The 21,120-nt window shown below is 54.3% G+C and overlaps 1 protein-coding gene across 2 annotated transcripts in view; it reads left to right on the forward strand.

The window, feature by feature from the left end:
• Positions 1–20,093, forward strand: part of MDGA1 (MAM domain containing glycosylphosphatidylinositol anchor 1) — a 57,677-nt gene extending 37,584 nt beyond the window's left edge. The window contains exons 7-17 of one of the 2 annotated variants that reach the window (XM_033864320.2): positions 30–359; positions 3,244–3,537; positions 4,346–4,630; positions 6,262–6,413; positions 7,250–7,427; positions 7,671–7,694; positions 8,687–8,839; positions 9,196–9,330; positions 13,967–14,097; positions 14,316–14,424; positions 15,133–20,093. In XM_033864320.2, the coding sequence (XP_033720211.1) occupies positions 30–359; positions 3,244–3,537; positions 4,346–4,630; positions 6,262–6,413; positions 7,250–7,427; positions 7,671–7,694; positions 8,687–8,839; positions 9,196–9,330; positions 13,967–14,097; positions 14,316–14,424; positions 15,133–15,224 (1,883 nt within the window). In that variant the 3' untranslated portion in view covers positions 15,225–20,093. The remainder of the gene's footprint in view (positions 1–29; positions 360–3,243; positions 3,538–4,345; positions 4,631–6,261; positions 6,414–7,249; positions 7,428–7,670; positions 7,695–8,686; positions 8,840–9,195; positions 9,331–13,966; positions 14,098–14,315; positions 14,425–15,132) is intronic. The other variant, XM_033864321.2, reaches the window with a different exon arrangement.
• The last annotated feature ends 1,027 nt before the right edge of the window (positions 20,094–21,120 follow it).

The raw sequence follows: 21,120 nt of genomic DNA on the forward strand, positions 1-21,120 counted from the left end.
GCCACCTTTCCCTCCCCATCCACCCATAGCCATGAAGAATGCCACATTCCAGATCACCCCAGATGTGATCAAAGAGAGCGAGAACATACAGCTGGGCCAGGACCTGAAGCTGTCATGCCATGTGGATGCAGTGCCCCAGGAGAAGGTGACCTACCAGTGGTTCAAGAATGGCAAGCCAGCACGCATGTCCAAGAGGCTGCTGGTGACTCGCAATGACCCTGAGTTGCCCGCTGTCACCAGCAGCCTAGAGCTCATTGACCTACACTTCAGCGACTACGGCACCTATCTGTGTGTGGCTTCCTTCCCGGGAGCACCTGTGCCCGACCTGAGCGTCGAGGTCAACATCTCCTCTGAGACAGGTGGGCAGCTGGAGGGGGGCAACAGGGAGGTATGAGGGGGCTGGAGAGACCCACAGAGGGGAGGTGGGGGCAGCAGCTTGGGAAAGGGAGGCCACAGTGAGGAGGATATCATTTGTTCATGCCATATGCATTTATTAAACACCTGTTATATGCCAGGCATTATGCTACGCACTGGAGTAAAGTGGTGGGCAAAACAGGCCACATTGAACTTAGTAGCAAATGTTTTTCAGATCATCCCACAAATAAATGTATCAATGCAAACTGTGATGCATGAGAGTCAGGAAAGAGTTTCCTAAGATAGCAGGTTTGATCTGAGATCTGAGGGAGGGGCAGGATTTTAGTAGGCAAAGGAGAGCAAAGGGAGGGTGGAAGAGAAAAGCAGGCCAAGGAATCAGCATATGCAAAGGCACCGAGGCAGGAAAGTACATGGAGCGTTTGGTGCACTGAAAGAAGGAGAGTGTGGCTGGGAGAATAGAGTGAGATGAGAGTGGAGAGGTTGGCAGGGGCCAGATTTTGCAGAGGATTTGGGTCTTTATTCCAATAATAATAAATAACGATAATGAAATAATGGCCAACATTTACTGAGTGTTTACTATGTGTTCTGATGATTTTATATTTATCTCATTCACCTTCATGATTTACTTTATGGGGTAGATGGTTCATCTTCAGTTTTTAGAGGTGAGGAAACTTAGGCTAAGAGAGTTTAAGAATCTTACCTAAGGTTACACATCAATAAGTGGTGGAGCTGGGATTCAAACCCAGGCAACCAGACTTCAGAACCTGCTCTCAGCCACCCCTGAAGGGTTTACACTTTGAAAATTATAAGAGTTTGGAGGGAGTGACTTTGGAGAAGGTCTCTGGAATCTCATCTCCAGCCCCCAGTACCTTGCACTGAGTTGCTGGCTGACTTTGGCTAAGCCTCTTCAACTCTCTGGGCCTCAGTCTCTCCTCTATGAGACATTGAACCAGATGGCCTTGGAAGCTCTTCCCATCCTGACATCTGAACAGGGAGAGGCCAGGTGTAGCTGGAGGTGTCAGGAAAGGCTTCCAGAAGGAGACAGACCTGAGCTGGGCTTTGGGAGTGGACTAGGCCTCCACAGATTCCACAAATCCATTTTGCAAATCACAGAGCCATGTCTGGGGTGAGGAGCTGGGGACTCAGACACGAATGCCACAGCCCCATCATCAGAGCTCACTGCCTAGACAGAGAGATAGACCTGTTGCAGAAGGGTCAGGCAAGGTGGAGGAAAAGGAAGGACAAACCTTAGATAAGACTCAGGAGCTAAAGGTGGGGTCTGCAGAGCATCTGGGGGCACAAGAGGAGTACCAGGCTGCCCGGGGTCATCAGGGAAGGCTTCTTAGAGGAGCCATTTTCCATGTGAGCATTTGCCCGTGCTCAAGCCCATGAGAGGAGGGACAGGGAGCCCCCAAGGTGTATGAGACTTGCTGTGTTCAGGAAGTATGTTCCTCACAAGTGGATCCCACAGCTGGAGCACAGGATGGGAAAGGAAGATGAGGCTGGGGGTTGACAGAGGCCAGAGCACAAGGGCCTTGTTAGAAGAGCCAAGGAGGTTGAGCTTTAGCCTGAGGGCAGTATGGCCTCAAAATGGGACAGCCCTTTATCTTGTGGGGGCAAAGAAGGGTTGGGAGCTGGGGTGTTTTAGAAACAGGGAAATCAATGGGGTACAGGGCCATTTCCTTCATTTCATTCATCAGCTTGATGCCTAGGACATAGAAGCTTTTTAAGGACCTGTGGAGACGGTTTAGAATTGGAAAAATAAATTAAAATTAACTGGCTCCAAAATACAAAGGGAAAACTGCAGAATTAAAGCCAATAAATGTATAAATGTTTACAGAGTATAAATTATGCTAACTAGATAACTGGACTTCAGCTTGCCTTGTAGAGTTATTTACGATTTACATTTAATGTAGACATTTAATTTGTTTGATGTGATATGGGATGGGACCCATGGAAGTCTTTAAAAGACCCTTAATTTGGGCAATGTGTTGGGTTGGATTAGGTTTGGCTGTGAATAACAGAAAAAAACCTAAATAATGGTGCCTTTAAATGAGCTAGATGTGTATTTCTTCTTTATGTAAGAGTGAGAAGTCCAGGCTGGAATAGTGGCTCTGCTCCACCAAATCCTCAGAGCCCCAGGCTCCATCTTGTCTTGCTTTTCTGTTATCTTTAGCATGTGCCCCCTCGTCCACGATGGCAGTGCCAGCTGCAGCCATCAGTCTGCATTCCAGCCTGCAGGGAGGAAGAGAGGCACTGCCTCTCCATTTAAAGACTCACACCATCTTGGCCAGGATTTAGTCACGTGACCAGAGCTAGCCATAAGGCAGGCTGGGAAATACAGTTTTTATTCTGGCTGTGTGTCCTGCTAAAGCCCAGATATTCTTTCACTTTTGAAGAAAGGGTAAGGATGTTGGGGGACAGACTACCAACCTGTGATAACACTCCAGAAAGAGAAGATGGAGGCTTTCACTAGAGCAGGGCCAGTAGGCAGGAAGGAAGGGATTGAGGGAGAAGATATTTAGCAGAACTATTTAAAAAGTGGAACCCCCCCAAATAAATAAATAAAAGGTGGAATCCCCCAAACTTAGTAATGTTGGGGATAAGGGGATAGAAAGAATTGGCCTGGACGACTTCAACACTCTTTCTGAGTTGGGAGACCTTGAGGTAGAGACCCAGGAGGTGGAGAGGATTTGGGGAGGGGAGTTCTGCTTTGAAGATACTGCAGGATCTGTGGAACATCAGGGATGGGAAAGGAGGCTCGCACTTAGTGGGAGGGAAGCAGGAGCCCCAGAGCAGAGGCCGGGGGATGGGGGGGGCGGTGAGGGGAAGCTCTAACCCCGCTCCTACCTCTTCCCTGCCCCGCAGTGCCTCCCACAATCAGCGTGCCCAAGGGCAAGGCCGTGGTGACCGTGCGCGAGGGCTCGCCCGCCGAGCTGCACTGCGAGGTGCGGGGCAAGCCGCGGCCGCCTGTGCTTTGGTCCCGTGTGGACAAGGACGCTGCGTTGCTGCCCTCGGGGCTGCCCCTCGAGACCTCGGACGGGAAGCTGCGGCTGGAGCGTGTGAGCCGCGACATGAGTGGGACCTACCGCTGCCAGACGGCTCGCTATAATGGCTTCAACGTGCGCCCCCGCGAGGCCCAGGTGCAGCTGAACGTGCAGTGTGAGTCCCACCGCCCCACCCAGACTACCGTCCAGAGCTGTCCCTCCCGGTTTACAGTCAGGCCTGCCCCCTCTTCACCCCTTCACCCACCCTCTGCTGATACCCCTAAACCCTCCTTGACCCCCGTGCTCTAAGACATGGAGGTCCATGACTCTTGCCACACTTCTACTCCATCTTCATTCCCAGGGACCCAGTGAGCAAAGAAATAACTGATTTTGCCAAGTGAAACTGGGAGTTTGAAGGAGGAAGGAACCTTCAAGGGAACACACTGCTTCTGATAGTATAATGACGAGAGTTAACTTACCACGTGCCAAGCACTGGGTGTTTCAATGCCCTAACTCATCTAGCCCTCCACAGTCCTATGTAGAGATTCTGTTATTCACCCATTTTTACAAATAGGGAAACCGAGTCACACAGATGTTAAGTAACTTGCCTAAGATCTCACAGCTAGTTAGAGGCAGAGCTGGGGTTTGAACCTAAGCTATCTAGCTCCGGAGATCATGCTGTAGATCCCGACGTTATGCTGCTTTTCATTACACGGAGGGTGAGAGGACCATTTGAGGCATGAATAGAGGCCCAGTCTGGGAAGCTCGGCTGGGAAGGAGTAGGTATCTGCAGGTCGGGGAGGTATGAGTGTGTCTATTTTGTATGTTGTAAGTATGTATCCACCCTGAGACCCTTCCAGGATGCTGGGGGGTGGGGGGAGGGGTGGCGGGAGTAGGGGCGAGTACGTCGCCTCCCCGTGGGGCCGCTCCTCAGACCCCACTCGGTGGAGAGAGGCCCCGCTGACCGCCGCCCCCGCCCCCAGTCCCGCCGGAGGTGGAGCCCAGCTCCCAGGACGTGCGCCAGGCACTGGGCCGGCCAGTGCTGCTGCGCTGCTCGCTGCTTCGAGGCAGCCCCCAGCGCATCTCCTCGGCTGTGTGGCGCTTCAAAGGGCAACTGCTGACTCTGCCGCCTGCCGTCCCCGTCGCCGCCGAGGCCCCCGACCACTCTGAGCTGCGCCTCGACGCCGTCACCCGCGACAGCAGCGGCAGCTACGAGTGCAGCATCTCCAACGACGTGGGCTCCGCTGCCTGCCTCTTCCAGGTCTCGGGTGAGTGTCCCGACTGCCCCGCCCCACCCAACCCCGCCCACCTGGCGCCAGGCTCCGCCCCAACCCCAGCCCTGCCCAGGCTCCGCCTGGGGCCCCGCCCTTTCCGGCCTCACTGCGCCTGTTTTAGGGCCCTGCCTTTCCAGGACCCGCCCATGCCAGGTACAGACCCCCGCGCAGGCCTCGCGGAAATAACCGGGACGTTCTCTCACTGCCCTGAACCCTCCACTTGCCCACTCTAGGTCTAGGCCTTCCCCTTTCGAGGCCCGCCTCGACTTGGCCTAAGCCTCGCCTGTTTTAGCTTTGCCCGGCTCCTGGCATCTAACAGGCCCGCTCCCTTCACCAGGCCTAGACTTCGCCCCTCTAGCCCCAGGAGCACCAGGTATGGGCCCTTGCCTTTAAAGGCCCATTCACACCTGGCTTACGCCCTGCCTACGTGAGGCATAGGCTCCACCCCTTCCAGCTCTCTGCTTCCACCTGTTTGAGTAGCAGGCATCGCTTTCCCTCCAGCCCTGTCCACGTCAGGTTTAGACCGACCCGCTCAAGGCCTGGGCACTGCCGCATCTCAGCCGTCACTTCTCAAGCCCCTCCTCCTTCGTCCTTGGCCCTAGAGGCTGCAGATAGGAAATCTCTTCCTGACTAAGGGCCCAATGTGAGGGGCCTGAGCTGTAGCTTAGAGGAGGGAAGAAGCGCCTCAACAGCTTCTCTGGAACGTCGTGGGTGGCGCTGGGCCAGCCAGCACACATTTCCTGAGCTGTCACTCTAGAGGTTCAGGCCCCTCGGTGCCCAGAAATCCCTTTCAGCCCCATCTCTTCACGTCATTCAGGTGGGCATTTTGGGGCTGCAGATGGGCGTGGGTGAGTCAGAAAGGAGGGAAGGTCGTGGTGAGAGTGGAGGGGAAAGGCTGGACCCACTCCCTTCTCTTCCTCCCTTGGAGAGAGCCGGTACCCTGTCAGAAGCAGCACCCCAGAGGAGAGCCCCAGGTGTGCCTGTCCCCCATTTTACTGTGCCCCCGCTCTCCCAACAGCCTCTGACTGACTGGGTGCCCCTTAGCTCTTGTTTGGATCTCCTCATTGACAGTGGGGGGTTAGGGCCACAGGTCACTGGCCACCTACCCAGCCCCTCCCCACCCCACCCAGCCCTGCCAGCCAGAGGCCCCTGTGACATTTCCCACCTCCTTCCCCCTCCCCTGTTCTCCCACACTTTCCCTGTCTTCCCCACCTTTTGGCCGCTATCTCTCTTCCCTTCCTTCTACCTCAAAATCCATGACCCTTCTTGGTGTCTTCTATCCAATTCTCTTCCCCTGTGTTTTCTCTAATATCCCTTCTCTGTGTCTTAACCACATTATTCTTTTCCGTCCTTTCCTTGGCCTTTCCACTCCCTTCTCACCAACACCACCTCTTGGATTCCCAATCTCCCTTTCCTCCATCTCCCACCTCCCCGCCTACCCCTCGTTCTCCCCAATCTCCTCTTCTCCCACCATCTCCTCTCCTCACAATATTCCTTCTTTTTGTCTCCCCCGCCCCCCCGTACCACGCATCCTCTTCTGTCGCCCTCTCCCGCACCTCCTCTCTCTGTGTCTCCCCTCATCCCCCGCGCCTCACGGCCCCGTGCCCCCCTCCCGGCCCTCTCAGCCAAAGCCTACAGCCCGGAGTTTTACTTCGACACCCCCAACCCCACCCGCAGCCACAAGCTGTCCAAGAATTACTCCTACGTGCTGCAGTGGACCCAGAGGGAGCCTGACGCTGTCGACCCTTTGCTCAACTACAGACTCAGTGTCCGCCAGGTGGGCCAAGGGGGACAGGGGCTCAGGTGCAGGCTGGCCCTGGGAATACTCATCAAGCCAGGGGGAAGGGGTTGGAGACACATTGACCCTCTTAGAGATAACTCTTCAGAGCCAGGGAAAAAGTGTTCTGGACACAGGAGCTGGGACGCTCTAGGGATCTGTCCCCTTTGAACCCATGCTCTGGGCACAGCCCTGAGAATTAGGCAGGGGTCTGCTGGGTTCATGTGGGGGAAGGTGGGTAAAGCCAGTCCTGCTCACAAAACAGAGAATCTACTCTTACATCAGAAGCTTAAAGCATGAGCTTAAGTCTCATCTACAGGGTCTCTAGGACACAAGGCCAGAGCCACTATACGAGTCTCGAGTCCAGTCTAATTGCATGTGGTTCTGCCCAGACTAAGGGGTAGTTGGGTGGAGGGTAAGAGTGTGACTCTGAGGCAGACTGCCTAAGCTAGAATTCAGTTCTGTATTAACTTGGGCAAGCTACATCTGTTTGGTTTCAGTTTCTTCATCTGTAAAATGGGGGTAATTATACTATTCCAACTGATAGGATCATTATTTTGAGGATTAAGTGAGTTAATAATTGCAAAGCATGTAGAACAGTGCCTAGCACACATTAATTTTTCAATACGTGTTACTATCACTTATTATTAAGACAGCCCTGGGAGGTGGGCATGGAAGGGGTGATTGCTCTATCTTACAGATGAGGAAACTGAGGGCCTGGCTTCCTAGTCCTTTGCTCTTTCTGCCCCCCTGCACTGCCCCCGAAAGTCACACCAGGGCCTGGGCTGGTGTTAGGTGGAGGGTGTCGGGCATCTGGGAACTCCATGTATCTACAGTTGAATCAGCAAAACGCCATGGTGAAGGCCATCCCGGTGCGGCGTGTGGAAAAGGGGCAGCTGCTGGAGTACATCCTGACCGACCTTCGAGTGCCCCACAGCTACGAGGTCCGCCTCACGCCCTACACCACTTTCGGGGCTGGAGATACGGCCTCCCGCATCATCCACTACACAGAGCGTAGGTGGTGGTGGCTGTGGTGGTGGAATAGGTGGGCCCATCTCATGCCCAGGGGACCCCTCCATATTCCCCACATGGTTCCTGAGCTTGGGGTTCTCCAATGTGCAGTGTCCTATCCTGTCACTGCAGGCCAGGAGCCTCTGGCCCCCAGGCCTACTCTGGGGACCCTGTTCCTAAGCCCACGCACCCTCTGCACAGCCCCACACCTTGGTTCTGACTTGGTTTTCCTGCTTGCTTTCTCAGCCATCAACTCTCCCAATCTGTCAGGTGAGACACCCCTACCTGCTTCCCCTTCCCTTTAGGGACACAGAGGCTCCCCGGGTGGGAGGGACCCCAAGAGATAACCCAGAGAGAAAATAGTGTGGAGGCCAGAAGTTGGCAGAAAAAGCAGAAAGGAGCAAGGCTGGGCTTGGAGATATTTGCATCCAGGATTTATTCTGGGGCTTAAAGGCTTGAAGTGCGGGTGGAGTCAGGAGAACATCTCTCTAACTCAGGGCCTTTTGTCCTCACTTAGCACCATTCACTGTCCCGAAAAGAAAAATGGAAAGACCAGGCTAATCCACATTCTCTGTTCCCTGGGGCAGAGGTCCTTAGTCTGAGATCCATGGACCACCCCTACAAAGGATGAGAAGGGTCCATGAAACTGGACCCTGGAAGAGCATACAATTACTTCTTTATTTTCCCTGACTTCTAGAAATTTAACATCTTCAATGATGAATGTAGGAATGTGGTATAATCACTACCTGTGACTCTGTCATCAGTGGAAATCCAATGTTTTCACATCACCTAAAAGTTTTTGCAGCCATCTCTAAATATCATTTCATTAGTATTTCAAACTACAGTAGTTAGACCTAACACTGGATCCTGTGATTTAATTAGATAATAGAGAAGCCCACTTACTATTATATCACAAATTTATTTTTTAAATGTTTTGATAACTGTATTTCAATGTAATTGATTTCCTTTGTAACCCTGTGTTTTTCATTTTATGCACCTAAATAATTATTCTGAGATGAGATTCTTAACTTCACTAGACGCCAGAAGGGTTTGTGGCACAAAAAAGATGAAGAGGTCCTGTTCCGGGAATAGATCGGTCATGGGTTCCATTGCCTGGTTTCTGAAGCCCTGGGATCCTGGGCCCGCTGCTTGGATGCTTGGGAGCTGTCTCATGGGTGACCAGGAAGGCAAAGCTGGACCAGGGGACTTGAGGAGGCTGACTCTCTTTGTTTCATTCCCTCCCAACTCTGCCCTGAATACAGACAACACCTGCCACTTTGAGGATGAGAAGATCTGCGGCTACACCCAGGACCTGACAGACAACTTTGACTGGACCCGGCAGAATGCCCTCACCCAGAACCCCAAGCGCTCCCCCAACACTGGTCCCCCCACGGACATAAGTGGCACCCCTGAGGGTGAGGACATGGCCTGCTGCTAGGAATGGAGAACAGCTTCAGGGAGGGGTCTAGCCCTGGGGAGCCTGGTCTGAGAGGAGACACAGCCCCGGCCTCAGGGAGCTCCGGTCTGAGAGGAGAGAAAGAGCTCTGAGCTGCTAGAGGATTGGGAAGAAGAGAAACTGCAGCAGAGCTAAGCACTCACAATTGCTGGCCCAGACTCCTGTGTTGTGCCGTGAGGCAGGGAGGACTGGGTGGGGTGGGGTGAGGCACCTGGGATTCAGGCAGCTGATACTAAGGCCCAAAAGGAATCAGATGGAAAGAGGCCTGGGAGGGGTGAGGGGGAGGCTGTTGGCACATCTCCCCCTTCCCTGCAGGCTACTACATGTTCATTGAGACATCAAGGCCCCGGGAGTTGGGGGACCGTGCGAGGTTGGTGAGTCCCCTGTACAACGCCAGCGCCAAGTTCTACTGCGTCTCCTTCTTCTACCACATGTACGGGAAGCATATCGGTGAGTCGAGGGACCAGGTAAGCTGCACGAGTGTGTGCTGGGGCAGGGAGGGGTGTCCACAGGAAGCTGGGGACTGGCCCGGGTAAGGCCTGGGCATCCCAAGTTGGCTGAATCACAGATCCTTATAGGGAATATGAGCAGAATCTGGGCAAGGGGGAAGTCCAGAGCCAGCTTGTCTGAGGTTTTGAGATGATCAAGGCTTTCTGAGGGTGCAAAGAAAATGGATCCACCAGGATGAGTCTTGGAGGGGATGGAGAAATCAGCTAAAAGGTTGCATGTATCGAGTGCCTGCCAGGTGCCAGGTGACATCCTGGGTTAGGGATGCATCTGTGGTCTTATTAACCCTCACAACCACCACGTGTGGGGGGTGTTACCATATAGACCAGAGAGGTTAAGCATTTGCCCAAGATCACACAGCAACCCAAGTCTGTCTGACTCTCCCAAGCCCTAAACACAGGGTTGGAAGGGAACTGCTCTGGGAGCAGTGAGGGGAAGTACTACTTCGTAAGCATGACCATGAACCTAAGGAGTGCCCTTTGGGAAGAGATGGCGCTGGTAGGAGTGCCACATTAGTCAATGAGCTCATCAGTTCAGCCATCATTTCCAGAGCTCCTGCTCTGTGCCAGGCATCTAGTGCTGCAGTGAACAGGATGGACAAATCCCTCATCCTCTTGGCACCTACAGTCAAGTGGGAGAGACAGACATTAAATAATTAATTGCACCAGATAGGATTTGGTGACCACTGTGATGTGTGTCTGCAGCAGAAGGACGGAGGCCAAGACAGCTGATAAAAGGAATAGCCGACTGACTCTGGGGGCTGGTTATGGAAGACTCTGCTGAGGAAATGACAATTTTAATTTTATTTATTTGTTTGTTTACATATTTATGGGAAAGGTAATGTATTTTGCACAGGTCAGAAGGTACAAAAGGGTGCATAAGGAGAGTCCCTCTCCCATCCCAGTCCTCCTGCCACCTAGAGTCCCTTCCCGGAGGCAATCAATGTATTAGATTTTGGGGCAAACTTCCAGAAATGCTTTAAGCATGTAGAAGCCAGTACACATATATTCTGTTTCCCTCCATTCTACACACACTGTTCTGTGCCTTGCTTTTCCCTCTAAACTGTGCATCTTGGTGATCAGGCCTTAACAGACCCTAGAAAGCTTCATTGTTTTCCTCAGCTACATGGTAGAGGAAGTGACTTTAAGCAAGTGTGGACCTAAAGGCTCATTGTGAAGTGTCCACAGCTAGAGTGATGGGTCGGGCCGAACTGACGAACTGCAATGAGGTGGGATGGAACCTTCTGCATCCACTGCGGTCCCCCGGGCCATCCACACAATCCAATTCACCCGTGACCTGGGTCTGGACTTCGTGAGAAGCTTCCTGTGGGGTAGGTGGGGGTGAGGGTGACCAGGACCTCCCTGCCCAGCTAGAGTAACCACTTCAAACCAATCCTGGCTTGCCCCAGCCTTTCCCACTTTTAACACTAGAAGTCCCACATTCCAGGCAAACCAGGACCGTTGGTCATTTTATCCTCAGTTCAGGAGGGGCACGGGAGACCCAGCTGGCAAGAAGAGCATGTTGGACACAGTAGGGCCCTGGGAGATCAAGCCTTAAGAGCTGGGATGCCCAGGTGCTTGGGAGCAGAAAAAGCCCTGAGGGAGCTGTCTGTGCTCCAGAGCTTGCTTGGTGCCCCCAGCAGGTGGGACAAACACCAGTCACTGAGAGCTTCTGGGAGGCAGGTTTGAATTCCACCTGAGGCAGATCCTATAAGTAGCAGATCTTCCCAGCAAAGGAATGGGCTATCCTGTGCCTGGACAGGACTGTCCAGCAGGGGTGCTGTGGAGGTGACCCCTGTCCCAGGTCATGTTACTCCCCTGCTCGGCCCCCTTCCATCACCATCTTCTCTAGGCCTCCCGTACCGATCTGCCCCTGCCTGCTTCTCTGACCTCATTTTCTGCTGCTCTCCCCTGACTCTACTCAGTTCAAGCACGCCGGTCTCCTTGCTTTTCTTTAAGTACTTGAGGCCTTAGAAGCCTTTGCTTTTGATATTTCCCCCCGCCTAGAATGTTCTTCCCCTCTCCTCATTCAGGCTTCCTTGGAGAGGTCCCCGACAGCCCCATGTAAAACACCTCTGTATCCCTTTCCTGCATTATTTTCTTTATAGTGATTACTGCCAAAAGAGCATAAGCTTCAGGAAGCAGAGTTCTTTATCTTATTCATGGATGTGTCTCTGGTGTCTAGAATAGTGCCTGCTCAATTAGATGAATGAATGAATGATGGGGAGGTAGGGAGGGCTGGGCTTGATGAACCCTGAGATAACTTCTTACCCTGAGAAGCCTCTTTTCAGTCAGTCCTGATGACAGTGATGGCAAGTTCTTCACTGAGCATTCAAATATCGAGAACAGATAGGAATTTGATGGGGACTTTCCCTCAGGAGCCAAATAGGGAGAGAGGATGTGAATCCCAGTAACTACCACACTGTAGAGCAGGGAGTGGTCTGGGCATGGGGAACTGCAGTTTAAGGTCTCAGAGTTCACAGGAAGCACAGAGGGCTCCCAGCTCAAGCCTGGGAAAACTTCTTGGAGGAGGTGACATTTCAGAGAGGGCTTGAAGCACAAAAAGGATTTGGTCAGGGGAACGTAGTAGGGGAGGGCATCTCAAGCAGTGGGAACAACCCAGGCAAAAGCCCGGAGTCTGGAAAGCTGGGCTGTGTCCAGGCTGCAGCATGTAGCTCGGTGTGGCTTTGGAGGTGCCAGGAAGATAGGGAAGAAGGTAGTGAGCAGGCACCCTTAAGGCCCTGGCTGACCCTGTGAAACGCTGGCAGGAAGAGGGGAGATCTTGGAGCTGGTGGATGATCAGGGAAGGGGGCAGAAATTCAATTTGGGTTTGAGTAGTGAAAAGGTGGGGTTCCCCCATTAGGGTCCTTGGGGCAGGGTGGTGGAGGAGGAAGAAATGGTTTGGAGATGGAGGTTGGACCCTGGAGGTTGGGGGATTGGAACTGGGGAAGATCTTCAGGAAGGGGAAGAGAGGGAGGTCCCTTTGGGGCTGGTGAGAAGCCCAAAAGTCTCTGGGGCTTGGGCCCTGCCTAAGCCAGTGTGGCATCTCCCGGCCCACTGGGTGCTGGCTTCAGCCCTCTCAGGGCCCCATCTGCTGGTGAGGGTTCTCCACATGCCTTGAACCTTTGTTTGCTCCTCCCCCAGGCCTGGATCTGCTGCTGGGAAGGGGTGGGTGTTTCTTGCTGTCCTGGTCCCTCCTCTCCCCTCCCCTCCCACCCCACCTGGCAGCTCTGGGCACCAGCTGTCCCCAGTCCTTGTGCCTCACTGGCTCTCCTAGGTCCAAGCCAACTCCTTTAATCTCAGGCAGGTAACATTTGGTGGCCCTCCCCCACTGGGGGTCCATCTATCTGGTGTCACAGATGGTGTGGCTTTGTCTGGGGCAGTGCCATGGAAATGCCAGCTACCAGGTGCCATCTAAGATTGATTCCCCTTCTCTCTGAGCCAAGTCTTTATATCATAGGAGGCTTGAGATAGGCTAGAAGAGCCGGCGAGGGGGCATGACATTGCCTGGGTGCTCTTCATCGAGGCCTGATCCCTTCCTTCTCTTCCATTGCCCCTCAGCATCTCCACAATCCCAGGCCCCTGGGTCTGTGGGCGAAGGGGCTCAGCACCCCTAGGCTAATAACTCCAAATTTTCACATTTTACCACAGCTATGTAGCACATATACTAATATCTTTCTTTGAATCAACTCACTCCTTTTTTCTTAGCTTTGTCCTAAGCATCAATATTAGAGAAGCTGTGGGTTTGAAAGGCTAGCTTTATTCACCTCTTAAAACATATATATAAGTATGAAATTTTTCACTGAGGTATAATGGACATTATATTAGTTTCATATGTACAACATAATGAGTTGACATTTGTGCATATTGCAAAACAATCACCACAATAACTCTAGTTAACAGCCAACCATCACCAGAATTTTTTTTTCTTATGATGAGAACTTTTAAGGTCTACTCTCTTAGCAACTTTCAAATATGCAATACAGTATTCTTAACTATAGTCACCATGCTGTACATTACATCCCCAGAACTTATTTATTTTATAACTTGAAGTTCGTACCTTTTTAGTCCCTTCACCCATTTCACCCACCTGCCACCCTCCAAGTGTAAAATTTTTAAAGTCCGTTCCTGTACCTCCAGAAATCATTGCATGTATCATGTACCACCAAGCGTGTGCATTACGTGCTTCGGGAATCCTGCTCTGTGTTCAGATATGGGCCCCAGTGTCCTGGGACAACTCCCCTGTCTAGAGGGGGGAAGGGTGCTGTGGGTGGGTGTGTTTGTGTGTGTGAGTGAGTGACTGTGGGGGGGGAATTAGCTGATTAGGAAGGAAAGGAAGAAATGAAAGAGAATTTGCCAATCGTCCCGATAAGTGGAAGCCCTGCTGCCCTGCTGCTGTCCCCTCTCTTTCCCATGCTGAGGTCCCCTCTGGGATAACAGGACACCGAGCCAGTCTGCGATGGGGAGAATGTCCTGCCCAGCGGGGACTGTGCTGCGGGCAGTGGTAGGGAGTTGAGCCTGGTGAATGGGGAAAGGTGAGGGTGCCCCCTCACTGCCCCCTCTCCTCACACCCACCACAGGCTCCCTCAACCTCCTGGTGCGGTCCCGGAACAAAGGGGCACTGGACACGCACGCCTGGTCCCTCAGTGGCAATAAGGGCAACGTGTGGCAGCAGGCGCATGTGCCCATCAACCCCAGTGGGCCCTTCCAGGTGAGTCTGCTGGGCCCAGGGCTCCTCACAGCTCTCCAGGCCCTGGGCCATCGCTCCAGCCGGGGAGCCCTCAGGAGGGCCCAGGGCTTGCTCCTGGGAGCTGAGGAGAAAAGCTTGCAGGGATGGGGGGCCTTCCAGGGAGACGGAGGCTAAGGGCTGGGAGTCTGTGGTGCAGAACCTCCCTCATCCCTGCTCCCTGCTCTCTGACCCCACCCCAGATTATTTTTGAGGGGGTTCGAGGCTCGGGCTACCTGGGGGATATCGCCATAGATGACGTCACACTGAAGAAGGGAGAGTGTCCCAGGAAGCAGATGGATCCCAATAAAGGTGCAGGATGGAAAGAGGGCGGGGATGCTGAATCTCTGGGGGACTGTGTGGGTGGGTGCCTGTGTCAGGGGAGGCGTTGCTGTCTGAATTGGGGTTCAGAGTGGCTGGGTGATGGGATGCATGTGCTGGTGACTGTGGGAACAGCTGCTGATGTGTTTGGTACCCACCTTGGGCCCCACCCTGGCTCAGGCTGTGGGCCGTATGGAGGACAATGAGACCACCAGACCCTCCTGTGAGCTTACTAAGTTTACAGTAGCAGCGTCTGTGTCTAGGTACATCCGTGTGTGTGTGTGTGTGTGTGTGTGTGTGTGTCCAGGTGTGAATGTGTACCCCTCCCCCTCCGCCACTGAGGGCCAGATGTTTGCAATAATAACAGCTGGAGTTTACCAAGTGATTACGATGTACCAGGCAAGGTACCAACACCTGTATATGCGTGATCTCATTTATTTCTCACAGTCCTCTGGGTGGCTCTTCCTATTAGACTCATTTTACAAACGAGGAAACTGAGGCCACTGAGGTTGAGTGAATTGCTCTGTGTCTTATTTAGTGAGCCACAGAGCCAGGATTTGGACCCAGCAGGCAGAGCACACCACCTCATGTCTTACGAGTGTGTCTGTGAGCACAGAGAGGGGGCAGAGGAACAGCCCTCCCTGGCCCTGCTGAGCTGACCGGAGCCCTGGCCTGTCTCCCTTCTCTTTCCCGTCACAGTGGTGGTGATGCCGGGCAGTGGAGCCCCCTGGCAGTCCCGCCCACAGCTCTGGGGGCCCATGGCCATCTTCCTCTTGGCGTTGCAGAGATGATGAGCGCTTCGTGGCCCCCCCACCCCGCCCCCGGCACACCAAAGTGTCCGCATCGTACCAAAGACTGACCCCATGCCAGCCGGGGTGCCCAGGGGCAGAGCCGCCCGCCAGTGAGGGGGCCTGCATTGGCTGTGAGGATGAGCAGAGAACAAGGACAGCGGCCCAGCACTGAGGCCCCGGAGACGTTTGTTCGACACACGCACACACACACCCACGCTCACACACACAGAGATATATTAAAGCACAAGTTTCTATCTGACCTGCCAGCATCTTCTTTGCTGCAGAGACGGGACTCGCCTGAATGGCATCCACCACTCCAGGGACCTCGGCGCCACACAGGCCTTGTCCTGGCTGCACCTGCGGTGTGTTTCTGACCTTCCCCTGTCCCTGACTCAAGGCTGAGCTCAGCCCCGTGGCTTTACCAGAAGGAGCCAGAAGGGGAGCAGACACAGGAGCCCTGCCCTTGGCTGGACTCTGGGGCCCCCTGGAATGGAGGAGGCCGGGGTCATAGAGGGCCAAGCGGGACTGACTCTGCGAACGACAAAGGACATGAGGCACCAGCTGCACACAACTCTGTTCCCAGAGCGAAGGCCAGAAGCCGGAGAGCCCAGGCCACCCATATCCCCTGACCCATTCATTCCTGGGATGTCATATCCCGCCCCTCACTGTGCCCCCTTCGAAGGGACCTAGCGCAGGGTCTTGGGCCCGGACAGTCTGGAGACTGACCCCTTCCCCACCGTCCCCATCCCACTGCACCCCACCCCACAAGCAGCTGTATTCCTGAGAACACAGTCCCTGCCCTGCTCGGCTGGCCTAACCTCAGCCCCCAGCTGAGCCAGGGGGGAGGGGTGGTGGCCAAGCCATTTTCTGGGGTGAGGCTTGGCTCCGAGAGGGGCAGAGGAGAAGTCCTGCTTTTATGATTTCATGCCCCCATATTGGACATTGATCTTAGGAGTAGAGTGGAACCTCCATTTCTTATATACTTGCCATGAAGGGGTGCTCTGGACGGGGTGTGTGTAGGGGGCTGCCCTGTCCTCCTCCACCGCAAAGCACTGTCTAATAGGCTGTTCCCTTCCCCGCCCAGGGTCAGTGAAGGAGGAGGGGTTTGTAGGGCTGGGGGTGGTGTGTGGGGCAGTTGCTGGTCACCATGTTCCCTGGGAGCTGAGCCTTGTGCCCCAAAACTGGGAAAGGGCTCCGTGTCCTTGGTCCTGGGTTGGGAGACTGAGACGAACATGATGGGACCTAGACCTCCTCCTCACCATCATCCCTGAGCCCCCCTCCTAGCGGTCCATGGGAGAGAGGAGGCCCAACCCCTTCCAGGGTGAGTCATCACGTGTGTGTGCATGTGGCTGTGTGGGTGTGCACGTGTGAGCATGTGTGGGCCCATCTGTTGTCTGTGTACCACTGTGGGTATATCTCTAGCAGGAGTGTGTGCAAATATGTATCTGCGTGTGCAGTTATCCATATGTGAGGCTGGGTCTAACCCCCGTCTCTTGTGAGTGCCTGCGTAGGTCAGTATGTCCATCTTCATTTGTGACATGAATGTTTGTGGAGTGCTGGCCATATATGCCACTTCAGCCCTATTCTGTAGTCTCAAGCTGCCTGCTACCACCTGAATTTCTACCTTTTATCCCCTATGGGTGACAAAGAGCTTACAGATGACCCTATGGAAATGAAGGCATCTTTGGTGGAGGTGTCACAGGGCTCCTCCTGGAGCATTTGGTGGGGACAGCTGCAGAGAAGAGGCAGCACTGCAATGCCAGGAGGCAGGCAGGAAACCAAAGTAAGCGCTGCCCATCTCAGCTCTGCCAGGCTGGTGTTATCATCATCACCAACAGCTGGTGGGTGGCCAGGCCAGGGCTGGAGTGGGGACTCCTGATACCCGACCAGCGTGGCTGCCTTCCCGGCCCAGCCAAGGCCTCTGTCCGAAATGAGTGGCTCCAGGTTCCCAGAACGTGCTGCCATTTTTCTGCAGGTATTGCTTCTTAATTGTCCCATCTGTGCAGGGTCTGTTGTCCCAACTAGACTGTGAGCTCCTCCTCTGAGCCTTCCAACCCTCCCCTGACCCCATCCCACCCTCATGCCCATCACAAGTGGGTCTGTTATGGAAATCTCTCAATGGGCTTTGCCTAGCGGAATGGATTATAGAAATCAGTGGTTCCCAGCAGAATAGAACCACCAGAGATTCTTTTAGAAAGCACCGATGGTTGGGGCCCTCTCCAGAGATTCCAGTTTAATTGGACTGGAGTGCAACCTGGCATCAGAAATGTTTGAAAGCTCCTCAGGAGAACCCTAGAGTAGGAACCACTGGCCTGTCACCTGCCAGGTGCTTCCCCCGGGCCCCGGCTGGCGTGGGTGCTGGAGATCAGAGTGCTTCCTCCTTGGGGCTCCATGCTGCCCCATGCCTACTGCCCTCAGATGACCTTTGAATACATCTGTCCCCTGCTCTGGCTGCTCCATAATGGAGACCCTCTCTCCCTTGTTCACCTCCACATCTGTAGAGCTGGATACAGAAAAGGGAGTCAGCATATGTCAGCTGAGCTGAAGCACATACACATGGCCTCTGAGTTCTGGTCTGTTTGGAGAGAGGGGACATGGTCATGTGGACAGAGAGTGCAGAGTGGGGGAGCACCAGGGAGCACTTCCAGAGGGAGGTTGGGGTGGGACCGGGGCAGCCCTTACTCCAGGGTGGCTTGACCTGGGCTAACAAAGTGCCCGAGGGAGCCACTGAGATCCTTGTTCCTTGCGTGTGTCTGCATGTGCCAGCAGGTCTGCAGCGGATGTGGGTGTCAGTGTGTGCTGACATTAACAGTGTGTGATGCGAGCACCTAGGGGGGTGCTAGCCTGTGTGTGTGTGTGGTGGGGGGTCCTGCAAGGAATGAGTGTCTTTGTGTGTCCCTGGGTGACTTGTGAGTCAGTGTTTGTGTGCCTATGAGTCAGCACCTCTGTGTCAGCATCACCTGTGCCATGCGTGTCTGTGTGCCAGTGGGTATCAGTGTCCATGTGTTGGTTGGTGGCCCATGAGGACCCCCAGCCCGGGGGAGACCAGCCTGGCTGGATCCAGTGCATCTCCCCAGTGGCAGTCTCACCCTCTGGGTCAGGGTGGCTGAGGCATTTTGTGGCCTTAAAACAGGGAGTCCAGGGTCAGCCCTCAGGGTGTTAGGGTCCTCTACCCCTGTCCCCTCCAGCTTGGTGTCTGGGGGACAAAGGGACTCCTGGGGCCAGGTGCTGTACAGGTAAGAGACAGGGAGCCTCAGCTTGGCTGTCCTGCCCCTGGAACCATAGACGGCCACCCGGGGTGCCGAGCTAAGCCTGCAGACTAAGCCCCCTGCTCCTGGGACGCTCCTTCCGCCTCTGCCCTCTCTGGGATAGCTCTGACTCTTCTTTCTCATTCACTTTGCCCTCTCCCTATGCTCAGTGAAAGCCCCTGGCTCAGGCTGTCGGTGCTGGGATGGGGCATAGAGATCCTAACTTCTCATGGTAAGAATGAGAGTTAAGCCCAGAGAGGGGGAGGGACTTGCCCCAGGTCACACAGACAGTTAAGGTGGAGCCAGCCTTGGAAGCCAGGTACTACAGTCCTGGGGTTGTCACACCTCTGGCCACTGCTCATGCCAGGCAGCAAGGAGGAGCTTGGTCAAACATCCCTCTCTCTGGGTGCCGGTACAGATGTTACAGATGTTACTGGGCCCTGCACTGGGAGAGGTACTGTCTCCCTGCCCCCAATTCTGGCCCCGCATCCCAGGCCACGGCCCCTCCTGCCCCAGGTCAAGCCTGGGTGCCACACGGAGGCTGACGCCCTTTGCCCACACTGGCTGTGGCTGCTGCCCTCCCCCAGGCTCCCAGATGAAAGGGACTCTCTTTCCCCTCCCCTCTGTCTTCACATGAGCCTGGGCTGGGAATGAAGGTCAATGTGTCCTGGTGTCCGTATCCTGTTGACTTCCCCCTAAGGACCAGAGGAACCTGGGGGAGCAGGGCTAATCCTTGTGTTTTCCTCTCTCTGGACAGCTCAAGGGGGACGGGGGTATTTTCAGGGTCCTCAGGAATGGGGTGGGTGAACCTGCAATGGAGGGTCCCTGTAGGGCCACTGGTTGAGTTTCTGGGTTCAGGGGAGCCCTCCTCAATTCCAAAGGCAGAATAGCACCCCCTCTCTGTTGAGTCAGTGCTGCTGTGTGTGTGCGTGGATGAGAGGGGATGTGTGTGTGTGTGTGTGAGAGAGAGAGGGTGTATGCCTGAGTAAGAGTGTGTGTGTGTGTGTGAGGGTGTGTGTTAGGGCAGAAGGACCACTCTTTCCTGGGGATCCCTTGACCCTTAGAGCTGGAAGGGACCTTAGAGACCATTTAATCCAGTGTCCCCACTGTACAGGTGAGAAAGCTGAGGTCCAGAGAGATGGCCCTTGCCCACCACCAGCCCCTCCCCTCATGTCACCTGCATTCATTTCCCAGGGGCACCCCTAGGAATGCCCTCGCTCCTGGCATCCCCCCACAGATGCTCACATCATCACCATCTCAGCACAACTCTGCTGGCCCCTCTGCACCCATGGCCTCCAAGCATCCTTCCTGCCCCAGGGTAGCCAGCTCACCAAGGCCTTTACCTCCAACCCAGGAGAAAGGGCAGGGGAAGGAGGGGACTGCTCCAGCCCTGCGGCCTCCAGACTTGGGAGAAAGCCAACCCCTCCGTGCCCAGGCCCACCCTACCACCAAGGTAAAAAGCACAACCGGAGACCCTCATTAACGGGTGAAAGGGACTGGGGTTGTTTTAGTCACATGACCCCATCCTCACCCCTTTGCCTTGCTCTCTGTCTCCGCCCCAGCCTCTGCCCCCTCTTTGTTCCCCTTTCCCCCCCACACCCCCCAGATGTAACCTCTAGTTGCGGACGCGGTTGTTTCAATCAATAAAGCTGCGGTGTTCTAGTGCTCCGGGTCAGGCGGTGTGTGTTGGCGGCAGGTGGGCTGGGCCTGGAGGGGGTATGGGTGAGAGCCTGGGGTTTCCCCTCAGGCCCCTGGAGGGAGCCCTTCTTCCCTTCGGCCCCAACATCATGGCTCCTGCTCTGTGGCGTGGACAGTGGGGACCTGCAGCCTGGTGCCCAACCCAACTAACTCCTAAATGCTGCCTTCGTGGAAGCTCCTGTTTAGTGGACACTAAGCTCAGAATTGCACTGGGAAATGTATCCTTATGAGCACAATTAATGCTGTGAGGGAAATTGGTGCTCTGGAAAAAGGTAAGAGGAGGGTCTTATCTGGGTTGGGGCTCCAGGGAAGTCTTCTCTGAAGAAGAGACATTTAGAAGATACCTAAACAATGATTGGAGTTAGCCTTTGGGGGGCAGAGGGAATCTTCCAAGCAGAGGAAACAGAGTACGCACAGGCCACGAGGGGTGAAAAAAACTTAGAAGGCTCAAGGAAGAGGAAGGAAGACAAAGAAGGAGGAATAAAATTGATCCACTACCTGTAAGAACTCTGCCCTTTCCCTTCTCAACACCCAGCCCCACCATCCCTCCTATACCCTTGTACTGCCCACCCCCAACCCCCAATCTCTGTTTCTGTCCTGGCCCCGTAAGCCCCACTCTGCACTCTACTTGGCCTCCCTTATTCACCACCAGTTAGCTGCCCACTTGCCCCCAAGTCATTTTGTGCCAACCTTTCCCTTTTCCCAGACCTCTCAGAATGCTAAAATTTCACAGCTGGGATGTCCTTAAAGTTACTTATTTCAATCATCTACTCCTATGCTTTCCTTGGGAGAAACAGGCTTGCCAAGGTCATGGGGACAGGCAGTGATGGGGAACGTTCACTTCCCTGTGAAGGTTTGTGACATGATCCCAAATCAAGGGCAGATGTGTCATGATATGAACTACCGGGAGATCAGGCAAAGAACAGGAAGAGACTTTATCGTGTTACTCG

Source organism: Tursiops truncatus, chromosome 10, assembly GCF_011762595.2.
Source record: "Tursiops truncatus isolate mTurTru1 chromosome 10, mTurTru1.mat.Y, whole genome shotgun sequence".
Lineage (NCBI taxonomy): Eukaryota > Metazoa > Chordata > Mammalia > Artiodactyla > Delphinidae > Tursiops > Tursiops truncatus.